Source organism: Nomascus leucogenys, chromosome 9 (assembly GCF_006542625.1).
Source record: "Nomascus leucogenys isolate Asia chromosome 9, Asia_NLE_v1, whole genome shotgun sequence".
Classification (NCBI taxonomy): Eukaryota; Metazoa; Chordata; class Mammalia; order Primates; family Hylobatidae; genus Nomascus; species Nomascus leucogenys.
In genome coordinates, this window is record NC_044389.1 from 83,720,560 (window position 1) to 83,733,362 (window position 12,803).

The following is a 12,803-nucleotide window of genomic DNA, read 5'->3' on the forward strand; positions in this document are numbered from 1 at the left end:
CCTGGTTGCTGAATGCAAATTAACAGAAGCTAACAGTGAGATTTTATGTAGGAAACTATAGTTTCCTTAGTCTTCAACTCGTTGAAATGAAAGTATTTCTGTGTTAGTGAAACAAAGTATATCCTGGCCCATGTGAGAGACTGGAAATATTCATTCAGAACAAAAATAAAATGGAGCTTGGAAAGGCCCAGCTGGCTTTCTTTAATCAGAAACCATACAACCACATCTGGGGTAGTGCAGCTTTAGTGGTCTTCTGTAAGGATGGGACTAAGAGCAAGTGCCTCACTATACTGCCACTCTGTTGGTGTGGATTCCAGTACTGAGCTTTTCTAAAAACACCTACCATGCAGACATGCCATCAGGAGAGGTGACTCATGAGCAGCCTGTACTCGTGATGGGCCTGAAGATTTTTTATTGGTATATACACAGTAAGTTATCACCTATCGGGGTGTACAGTATGTTTTAATCTCTATTCTAATTCCTAATCTTATACATTTTTATTCATTTGAATTTGCACATTGTGAAGACTAATATGGGCCTCCCATATGCTTGTCAAATGGCTCTCCCCTCAATTTAGTATCATCACCTGTCTTCCTGAGAAAGAAACCATCACTCACCTTTGAGGAAATCAACCTATACACCTTGTGACAATAATCCATTAAAAGTCAAGCATTCCCCATGGGAAGGCCACTTCTGCCAGTTATGCTTCTGCATGCTGGCTACTGAGCAAAATCCATATAATGCCAGTTAATAAAATACAACACTTCAAAAACTCACAGGAAAACACACTTCTACAAAGACTGGAGCTTACAAGTCAAGAAACTCATCAGGCGTTTGCGTACTGATCATGATTTTTTTTTTTTTTTTTTGAGACAAAGTCTCACTGTCGCCCAGGCTGGAGTTCAGTGGCGCGATCTCGGCTCACTGCAGGCTCCGCCCCCCGGGGTTCACGCCATTCTCCTGCCTCAGCCTCCCAAGTAGCTGGGACTACAGGCGCCCGCCATCTCACCCAGCTAATTTTTTGTATTTTTTTTTTAGTAGAGACAGGGTTTCACTGTGTTAGCCAGGATGGTCTCGATCTCCTGACCTCGTGATCCGCCCGCCTCAGCCCCCCAAAGTGCTGGGATTACAGGCATGAGCCACCGCGCCCGGCCCTGATCATGATTTAAGATTGACAAAATTTCAAAACATAAAGGAACCCCATAATTTAGAAAATTAAATCCATCTTATCCTTTATGTTATTTCATTCCTTTAACAACCATGTATCAAATGCCTATTCTACAGCAGGCCCTGTGCTAGAGCTAAAGACACAAAAGTAGATAGAACTTCTGTCTCTAGGACTTTCCACTTCCCGGGGAGAAGAGGCAGACAAGGAAACAAGTCATCACAGCAACATGCTCTTATCAAGGTGTCCTCTGTGAGAAGGAAGAGGCTCAATTCCTTTATTCTAAGTGAAGGTGTCAGGAGATGCAGGTCTCAGAGGAGGTAACTTCTGAACTGAAGCTCGAAAGAAGGAACTGAATGATCAGGAGAATGTTTGTTATCCCAATAATCAGGCCCACACAGAACAGGAATGTGTGTAACTTTAATAGCATTAAATATACATGAACCAACAATGCCAGATTTATCTTTTTAAAATGAAATTCCTTTGTAAAAAGCAAACAAAAAATAAAACAAACTTGAATTCCTGACTCAGGTTCCATCTTTTTAAGAATATGTCCTGCTTTTAACTTGATAAAACGGCATAACTTACTAGATGCTTTAAAAACAAATGTCAACAGATGGCTCAAAGCCCACTTGTGAGAATCTAAAGAGACAGCAGCATTAGTGCCACCTTTTTCTTAACTTTTCATAGCTCATGTATCTGTCCACTGGATGGCATCCAATGACATTTTGGGGGCCAGAGAAGGGACGCAGGTCATGCTGGAGAAGGCAACATTTCTGGATTACAGAAGCATTATAGGAAATGATATATTCAGATGTAAACAGGGAAAGAGGTTTTTTCCAATTTGTTCTTTTTCATGAAATTTACCAGGTCATTTTATCTTCAAGTCCAAATCTAGACAATAACTAAAATACACAAATCATCCAATAATCACTCAGTGATTAACATATTTTTTCTCATTTGTCAGAAATTGACCAGCCTAAAGGGGAATACAATAAAAACTGAAAGACAGCTGTCAGGTTCAAGCAAATAAATTGAATAGAGAAATTAGCCTTTTACATTCAGCGGGGATAAAGTGAGTTCAAGTGACCGAACAAAACAGCTCTCATTCTAATTTGTAACCTTATTAATGCCTCCTTCTCATACTCCATGCCCTGATTGGGCTGGAGAAAGAAGCACTCCAATTTGCCAGTCACCATACAGAACCATTTACAAATGGAACTTAATATAATACACTCAAAATAAAAACAATTTAGAAGGCTTCAGAAGGCACACGAGAATTTTGCAATATCCGTATCATTCAATAAGAATTTATCCAGTGCATTTAATAAGCAAGGCATTGGGCTAGGGACCAATAAGACAATGACCATTTTTTCCAAACTAAAACTTTGAATACAAATATTAACAATTTTATGCGACTTCCAAGTATATGCAGCAACCAAGACACATAGTTTAGACACTGACATACTAGAATTTCCAAAACATTCTGATATTATATAGAAACAACTGGACATTTTAAATAAAAACTACTACTAATTCTTCCCCAAAGAAAGGAAAACTGGGACAATAAAATCACCATAGAAAGACTCTAAGTCTAAGAATCTTAGAGCTGATGAAAATTTTTTTAATTTAGCTCCATATAAATAAAACTCTCTCTTTGAACATCAACCATCATTCTTCTGGTTTCACAGTTGTCAAAAGTACCTGAAATTGACAAACATTGTAAAGTAGTATGTCATAATATTGAGGTAGCTTTTATAAATCCCTGATATCTATTCGTTTCCCTCTTTTGCAGACAGACACACGCAAAATTTCCAGTTACAAGAGACAGAAGTTCACAGACAGGTAGGCCATTTTTTAAAATCAGTCATAGTATATTTTGCTGTGATACAAAAGCACGGATAAGGAAAACAAAAAGAAGGAAAACAAAGTTCTATTCCTCTCTATGATGGTCTCAAAAAGAATCTACCTGAATTCCAAAAACATAGCATTTTAATAATTTATTGCCACTTCGTCAATGAGGGCTTTTATTTTTTTAATATCTAAAGCTTCCACTATCTGAGTGCATATTTGTTAAAACGGATTTGAGATACCAGCAACTGGGCTAGGTCATAAAGTTGATAACCCATCTGATTTAGGCCATTATTCAGAACCCCTAACCATGGAGGAATACAAAATTGTTATTTGACTTCTCATATGAAATATAACTGATGGATTCATATAAAAGATGGAATTATTATAAAATAAAATGATTTTAAAATGCTGAAAATGTCGAGAGTACTAAAGACTTAATTTACAAACTAAAATCCTACTTCATTGCCTACATCAGTCCCACCTAATGACCGCTTTAAAAATAGGAATGCAACACCTCAGAATTACTGGCTGATATTTTCACCTAAGCCTGCTCTAGAAATTAAAAAAATCATCAAATCTGAGGATTTTGTTTGTCAAACCAGAGCATCAGTGTGGGTCATTAAGTGGAGTTCAGAAAAAAAGGCTTAAAACAACATCCTTCAAAATGAAAGTAAATAACATTCTTTTGCAGGAGAGTATGCTATTCTATTTCCGTGTGTATATTTACCTGATCAGAAATCAATGTTTAACAGTATTTCTTTAGTAAACCTCAGGCCAAGGTCAAACTAGATTATAATATTTATCACCAGAATTTGATGTCTGCTAAATACAGAAATATAAAAACCTTCCTCTCCTAATCAAACTATTTTACATAGCTAATTATTTAGTAAAACAAAATGTGAAATGAAATGTGAAGACATCTTAAATATACCAAAAGAAGTGGCCATTTTCTTTTTTTCTTTTTCTAAGAGATATGGTCTTGCTATGTTGCCCAAGCTTCCACCTCAGCCTCCCAAAGTGCTAGGATTATAGGTGTGAGCCACCACACCTGGCCAGTGGCAATTTTCAAAAATATTTTCAAGCAAGAAAAGTCTCTTTAATAAAGAAAATAATTTGTTTACACTCACCTGTAACCATTCTATCTATTCTGTCTCCACTTCTTTAACTATAAAAATAAATGTCATCATAAGCTACTCTTGACCCAAGGCACTCATGGCTTTCAATGCTAATGGTTCTGACTATTCTCAGGTGACCAGAAAATACATAACACGTTGTCATTTCTAATTCTGTGTTAGCAGTGACTGAATCACCATTACCAGGCAGTGGACAAAGCGTAACCACCCACCCCCCATTTCCCATTTGATTATCCTTTGGTCCTCACAAGTTGGCAGTGGATACAATTACTCCCCTTTTATGTATAGAGAAAGTTAGCCTGTGAAGTTATAACATATACCAGTGGAATTACAGAAAGCTGAAGTTCAAGGTCTCACCATATCCCTCTTGTATATCAAGATACTGCTACATCAGAAAGTTGCTGGAAAAAAATTGACAAAATGATTTTTAGTAATTATCAAAATTCTATATCATGAATCACCACCATTCTTCATAGTTCTAGAAATATTCAAAATGGTAATTTAACCATATTTGCTAAAAGGAGAGTGAGTGTCTGCAAAAATGCTGTTTTCCAATGAGGTCACCCTAAATAGATTCTTTATTTGGTGTCATAATTAGTTTCAAATTTACACATAGCTGACACAAAAAAAGATAAGGAAAAGCATGAGAGGCCAATTACAAAAGTTATAAATGAATGGTATATCAAAATCATATTTCATCTCGCTAAAATTACAAATAAATAAAGAGACAAATAGATTTTAAAAGGCATATTTTTAAACAAATCTTAGAGCAAACCTCATTAATTAGATTCTAGATGTTAATTTTTTTCTATTTTAACTGGATATCTTAAGATATACTGTCCATTTAAAGTAAGGGTTCTATCCCACACTTCTCAAAAAAACTATTATCTTCAAAATGTTGATTATTCTAATTGATGGCATTTTAGAATCACTGGAATTCCCCTGAATCCCAGTCTCAATTGTTGCATTAATCATTAAATTTACTGAATGTTTTTACAACAATGCACTTGTGTTATATTCACTTTATAATAGTCCCGAAAGGATATGTTAATAAATAGACCAACCTAACTTGTAACGAACAGGATGAATTTGCATACTGTTCACTAAGTATTGAAAAGAATTTGTTCTCTTGGTATATTAACAATGCTGGAACTATGTTGTTTATACTTTTTGGTTACCGGACCCCTTTCTTCACATCCAATGCTGATGTAAACTTCAGCCAACAAACTCTGGTGTATTTTCACAATAAATTTAAATTCATGATATTGAATTAATAAAGTTTCACTATACTCAAATTGAAAACCAGATACACGAAACTCAACTGATGGTAACAAAATGTCAGTAAAATAAATTCACAAGCTCTTCTTGGAACACCACAAATAAATGACATTATTTACTACTCTGTTGCATCAAGGTCTAAACGTGACAGTTATTACGAATGTGACATATTTGTTTTCTTTTTAAGTAGTATTATCAGTCTCACCCAGCTAGAAATACTAGTGGCTGGAATCCTTATTTACTTAATAATACTTGACTAGCATCTTCTTGCTTCTATGATCTTAGTATCTTCCAGAATTCTCCTATGCGTACTCTGTCTACATGAAGTAGGTAAGCTGGCAATACATCTGGAAAACAGCTCATTCTCTAGAGCCAAAAGCAACCTTACACAAAGCACAACAACGCATTATCTGTAGTTTCTGAGAGATTCCACAAAACTCTTCTCAGAAATTTATCCCTCAACAGCCTCCCATAGTTTCTAAAATTTCTACCATTACAATCGGTTTGAGTTAAGGTAGAAGTCCCATCACAAAATACTTGGAGATGGGAACAGAGGGAAGGAAGGTTAAGAGATCTAACAAAACCAAACACTCATTATCACATAGGGTTTAATTTCCTCTAAGTATTTTTAACTATCACATGCAAAGTTCCATGACCAATAGGGAATGCTAGGGCCAGACAAAGCACTCTAGGCAGGAACAGAGGAAATGAAGAAAAGCCAAAGTTTGGGACAAGGCCTGTAGAGTACCACTAAGAGAAAAATCAGGATGGGGGTTGAGGGGAGAAAGACAGTTATTCTTCTATTTATTGCCCTCGGTTTGCTGTTATGTATCTTTAAAAATATAATGTAAAACAATAAATGAAACATATTATTTTGATTTCCAGCAAAAGTCATTACCAAGATGTTTTCTCTGAATTTTTCTACTTTCCATTGTTTTAATCCAAGAAGAGTCAAAATGATACAGCACTAGTTTTGCTAACTGAAGTTACTTTTTCTCCTGAGATAATGTAAATGAATACTTTTCATCTCCACTGCCATCATTCTCTTTCATTTTTAAGGTTTAGAAAACCGATCAGGGTCTCTGAATACATGCTAGCAGATTCTATAAACCTCAAAAATAACATAGTTGAGACAAACTCAACCTACCTCTCTAAAGCTGCATTCTAAAAGTACAGTTAAGAAAACAGTCACATCATATTACTACAAACCACAAGCACATCTTTATTTGTAAATAGCAATTTCTTATACAACAAAAGCCAGATGACACTAATAAATATAACTGTAAGCAAATGCCATGGCATGCCATGGTAATAACAATCTGAATATTTATTTCTGTATGTATATATAGTAAATAATACTACATACACTTTGTAAAAAAGAGAAAACTTACGGAGCACAAATACTTCCTCAAAGATAATTTCTTTTCTGTATTAAAGAATGAGTTAAATAGCCATTGAGATGAAGTTCTAACAAAATTTCAAGTAAATCATGGTTTCTAAACTCCGTATTATCTAATTTTTGCAAATTAAATGACTTGTTAATATGTTTCACATCCAGCATACGCATACTTTCCGTTCATTCAGTACGTGTATACATATTCAAGGGGAAATATTATTTCACAGAAAGCTAATAATCAAAATAGATTACCTCAAATAACTAATAATAAAAATCTTATGCATGACAAAAGGTTGAATCCAACCTTGTAAAATGCCTTTCATGCCAATAATATGAAGTCTACAAGAAAACAGGATAAACAACAACAGTGTATCCACCTTAAAATCAGGATTCATCAACAAAACTTCTATAAACAAAATTTCACATTTCACATCTCACATCAGGATCTCTATCAAAACAAATGCAAAATTAACTTTTCCTATTTTGAGTCTATTATCCACACAGTATGTAAATAAAATTTTTGAAATTATGGGTGTGTGTACCTAAAATGAAAAGTCATTTATAATGATACAGTATTGAAAAAAAGCAAGCCTTGGAATGGTTGAGTGGGCTCTTTCATTTTAAGTGGTAGAGAAACTAAGCCAGAAAGTATAAACATTTATTTTTACATGTTCACCTGATGACTTTACATCTACATAAAGAATCCACATCCTATGATTTAAAACAGGGAATGTGACCTTATGTGTGCACAAGTGTTTTTTTAACTGCCAACACATTCACTAGTTATCATTTGAATTGTAAGCTTTACATTGTTTTGATCTTAACCTAGATTGGAGCTATATCTAAACTTCGCACATTAAGGAGATATTTGTCATTCTCTGATATTTCTGCAAAGGGTCTCAATTTTTGAAAATGTCAACAGAAGCCTTTCATGCAAAACACAGCTCTCTCAAATAAATCTGAATGGACTGTTTCCATGAAAATTCATGCCTGCAGGAAAAATAAAATAGCTGTGCATCTCTCTGCAGCCCTATTTCGAATTATTTTTGCAGAGCTATTTCCTCATTATTTTCATGGGTATATGACTCCTGTACCGAAGGTGAAGCAGGAATGATTCCAGTATAACCAAAACAAAAGAAGATATTTTGTTCTTTCTGAAAAAAGGGAACATAATTTCCCCCATCACCACCAACACAGAAAAATTACTTTAAAAACTGAGTAAACCTCTAAGGAGAAAGAATCATTTCTGAAACCCCAGAGGGACTTATGTATCATGGTCTTTGGGCTGCTGGGTTACTTCACTTTTAAGTGCTCACGGTGCAAACCACTTGATTGCCTTGCACTCTAGTTGCATGCTCTGACCACATTAGATACCATCTCTGTTCTACACACAACACACACACATTCCACCAGCCAGTGCTGTTTCCAATGCTCCGCGCACAGCTCATGCCCATCTCTGCTTTGCTTGGTGTCCTGACCCCTAGGAATGAGAGATACTACTTAATCCAGATGGATCTGCTCTGTTGCCTCAGCCTTCCAGGATTCATAGGATGGTTCCCCCCCCCCACTACACCTAGGAATACAAGGAGGCCGGTGGATTCCCGTACGACAGAAAGATCAACCACAGCCTGTCCCCTTCCTCACTCCGCACATCCCAGTTTCTCTTTGCCTGCAACCTCAGTGCAATCCTCGCCAAGAGTTTATCATCCCGTAGGCGGGGAAGAGGAGGCAATAATAGGAATCAAACAGCCCGTTACAAAAAGGATGCCAGGGCATGGAGGAAGCAGGCGGAATGAGGTTATCACTTGAGAGGTGTGCACGAGTGGAGAACCCTTCAAGAGCAATGACAGGTCGGCGAGGAACAGCCGGGGATGGCAAGGGAGGCTGGAGAAGTGGTTTTCGTGTCTCTCCCAGGGGCGTGCGGGGGAAATCCCGGGGCGGCAACGGCTGGTGCTCTCGGGTCGTTCCCCGCCTCCCGCGCCCCCCGCGGCCACCCTCCAGCCAGCGACCGCCCCCGCCCCCGCCCCGCGCGGAAGGAAGCGCCGGGCTCCCCCCACGCTCTCCCGCTCTCTCGCGAGTCCTGTGCAGGCCCTTCCAGGGGGAGGAGGAGGGGGGCGCGGAGGGAATTGCTGCAATGGAGCTCCAACAGAACCCTGCCCAAGTGAGGCAGTCGGTGGAAAGCCACGGCCACATAAAAATGCCATATTAATTTTTTAAAAGCCATAAATCACCCCTCCCTCTGCAGAAAAAAACCATAAACCCGATCCCATGCAAGCCTGCGAGCAACCACCCACTTCCTATTTCTGTCACAGCAGCTACACCCTACCAGCAACCACCCCCCGGGCGCCCCCTCCCGCCACCGCCACCCCCGCCGCCGCCTCCCCACGGCTCAGCCATTTGCCAACTGACGCCCCCGTCAATAAAAATGCCCCAAGTGAGGCTGGGTGGGACGCGTGGGGGAAGGGCGCCGCGGGGGCGGGGGGTTCGCGGGTTGCACAATATCCTAGAAGGTCCGCGGCTGGAGCGGGCAGAGGAGAACCTGGGGCGGGGGAGGGGAGGCGAGGCGAGGCGAGCTGCCCTGGCGCCTGCGGCACACGGTGCACCCAGGCCACCGCGGCGCTCCGCTTACCTTTCACCACCCTGTCGGTCGTCGACAACTTGGGATCAATTGCCTTGGGCTCGGACATCTCCAGCTGCCGGAGGACAGCGACGCGCTGCTCGTCCGTCCGACTGCACACCCCGACCGGACCGGCGGGCCAGACACTCAACGCCGCCGCCGCCGCCGCCGCCGCCGCGCTGCAAACCGCTCGGCTGGAGGTCTAGGCTCTGAGCTGGCTTTAAAGTTGCTGCCTTCTCCGCGCGTCCCTCCTCCGCCGCCGCCGCCTTCACTCCTCCTCCGCCGCGGCCGCCAGCCCCGCCGACTCGCTCCGGGCTGCGCGTGTGTGGTGGTTATTTATTTATTTTCTGAGCACGCCTCCCGGTTCTTCTTTTATTCTTGGGGGAAGGGGGATGGGGAGGAGAAGCGCACACACGAGCACCCACCCCGGCACGGAGACCCGGCACCGCGGAATGGAGCCCCACGCGCGCACACACGGCCGGGATTAAGACCGATCACATGGGGAAGGCCGGGGGCGAGGGAGGAGAGGCAGGGCCGCCGATGTCAGTGCCACCAGCCGCACCTTGGCGTCCCCGGCGGCGGAGAGGCGGCCGCCGCTGCTGCCGCTGCTGCTGCCGCTGCTGCTGTTGCTGCTGCCGCTGCCTCTGCTTCTCCACACCGAGCGCCGCCGCTGGTGCCGCGGCCGCCGGAGACGTCCCGCCGCCGCGATCGCCCGCGCTCGCCTCTGCCTCCCCGCGCCGCTCCTCCACTCAACAAGGCACAGCCGCCGAGCTCGGCAGACACAGTCCCGGGCACAACCTACCCCCTCCGCCTCCGCCGCCGCCGCCGCCGCCGCCGCCGCCGACACCGCGCCCGCCTCCGCCTCCTCCCCTTCCTCCTCCCGGCCCCCGCCTCCTGCGCGCCGGCAGCCTCCTCCTCCCCACTGATCCCGCCCCCGACTTCCCGCCCCGGCGTCGGAGTTCCGCGCGTTCATTGGCTGGAGGGCGCATCACTCAGTGCCAGGTGGCGGCCTCCCCGCTTGTCCCGCCTCCCGCTCCTCCTCATTGTCGCCGCCTCTTGCTCTGTTTTCTCCCAGCTGCCGGACCAGCGGGCCTGCCTCCTCCACCGCCCAGTCCCTGCTCAGGTGTCACTTTTGCTGGCAGGCCGAGATTAGGGAAGGAGAGTGGGCAAGGGGTCGCGGCCAGGAGGAGAAGGGCTCTACCACGCCACCCTCCTTTGGCCTCCGAACGGGGACCCCGCACACACACACCCGCGCCTCTTTGGCAAGCGTGCCTTGTCGGCTGGGTTAAGCCGCAGTGTGAGTAGCCAAGTGCAGAGGGTGTCTCCGGGTGTGTGCGTGGCCCACGAGAGGGCAAGAAGAGAGAAGGCGGGGATAGGAGGGAAGAGGGTGGGGGTGAGAGGCAGCCCTGAGAGGGCGGAGGAAGGAAGAGGCTGGGAGCTCCACGCCCGCGGCGCAGCTGCCGTCGCTGCCGCAGCTGTCCAGGGAGGATCGCCAAAACGGCGACGAATAAACAACTTACCTTGCGGAGAAGAGCTACGACTGCGATGCGGTGTACGGTTGTTTTTGCTTTTGCGTTGGCGGCGTAGGGGCTGTTACTGTGTCCCACCCAGGCGTGTACACCGAGCGGCGGGGCGCTGTGGAACGCGGGAGCGGATTAGCGGAGGAGGATGCGGACCAAGCCCCAGCGACCCAGGGCGACTCGGAGTTACCTGGGGCAGCCCTGCGGGTCTGCAAGGAGAACCGAGGAGACGGGAGAAACACGGGAGAGGGTGGCCTTTTCCCTGTTCACACACACACACACGCAGCCACTGGCCGGACAGTTGACACCCATCTTCCTTCCCTGCTCCTTCCAGTCATTCTACACCCGCTTGCTGCTGCCAGTGCGGGCAGGGCCTTGGAGCCCAAAGCGGATCCCCACACTTGTCCCTATGGTCGGAAGGAAAGTAGAGGAGAGAAAGTCAGGCGCGGCAGGGCTAAGAGCGATAGTGGCCCAAATGTTCCTGGCCCGCCTGCTGCGCCACGGAGTCTGAAAAGCGGGTCTCCGTCTACCAGAAGGTGACCTCCGCACAGCCCCTCTCCACGACCAACTGCAGCACCCAAGGACTGGCAACGTGGTTGGAGCTTTTGGGGGGAGTTATGAAGAAATCTGAATAAACTTCTCACCCTACGTGTTTCCTGTTTTAGTTCCAAAGTCCTTCAGTATCAGGTTTTTCCTATTTCCTTAATTGGACCACGGGTCCAATAAAAGGTTTAAGATCACACACACAGAAAACAAAAACAAAAAAAAAAGTTTAGGGAGCTGGGAGATGAAGCCAAAAGAAATGTTTTGGAGGCAAGGATTAGATTAAATATCAAACTTGAAAATCAATTTTGAGTAAGAGACTGATTGTGCTGCAGCATGACTTTGATGTGGACTGCACGGAATAGAAACACATACTAGATACCTCTGTGGAGGCCTAGCAAAAGGAGCAGACGCAGGGTGTGTCCCACCAGGATAGGGAGGCTGCCACTGGCACTGAGATTCTGCTGCCCAATTTCCAACCCCAGGATACTGGGTGGCAATTAGACAATTCATTCAATAAGTATATTTTCTGTACTCCTTTTATTTATATGCCAGACATTGTGGTGGGTAATTAGGTGGGGAGGGAGTGTATTTGAAAATTGTCCTTGCCCTCAAAGCCTAGAATTTTCAGAGAACATAAAATTATGAGCTCTGAGAGGTCACTGTAATCTCCTCAGGAAGGGGTTGTTGAAAACAGCCTCCTGAGCACGGGCAGAGCTAGTTGCTAAGGCAGATTTGGGAAGTTGGTCCCTGGCCAGATGGCACACAGTGAGGGAGCGATGCCAAGACCTGTGGGTGAAGAGGGCCTGCTTCAGAAAGACCAGGAAACCATGTCCAGGGATGCTCATTTCCAAGGGCAAGACATGCTCTCCTACATATTAGAAAAAAATGAAGTTCCCACCGTTATTTGGACTAACTTTTTACTGGGTATAGGATAAACATCTTTGAACCAAGATCAGAAGGCTTAAAATGTCAGCACCATATAAAATTACATGATACAGATAGGAAATAAAGGCACACCTTTCAGGCACACCCTTTAGTCCGCTACAAGTCTAGGACACCTACTAGCTAAGGTATGTATGGGAAAAAAAAAGTTATGACTCACAATCACTTCCCAACATATTATCAACAGGAACTTGTAATGCCTGTGTATGATTCCATAACTGCTGCCACACTGACACCTCTTAAAATTGGATCCTGCTCTAAGGGAAACGGGACAGCAGCATATTAACTAGGGACTACTTGTGTTCATACACCTGACCTCCTGAAGTAGACAGACAGATCATCTTTTTTATTC

General features: G+C 43.8%; 1 protein-coding gene across 3 annotated transcripts in view; it reads right to left on the minus strand.

Moving 5' to 3' along the window:
- Positions 1–11,726, minus strand: part of PPP3CA (protein phosphatase 3 catalytic subunit alpha) — a 330,477-nt gene extending 318,751 nt beyond the window's left edge. For 2 of the 3 annotated variants that reach the window (XM_003257486.3, XM_003257485.3), the window contains exon 1: positions 9,456–10,243. In XM_003257486.3, the coding sequence (XP_003257534.1) occupies positions 9,456–9,513 (58 nt within the window). In that variant the 5' untranslated portion in view covers positions 9,514–10,243. Of the gene's footprint in view, positions 1–9,455; positions 10,244–10,963 lie in introns of those variants that run through there. The other variant, XM_012499552.2, reaches the window with a different exon arrangement.
- Positions 11,727–12,803: the final 1,077 nt, after the last annotated feature.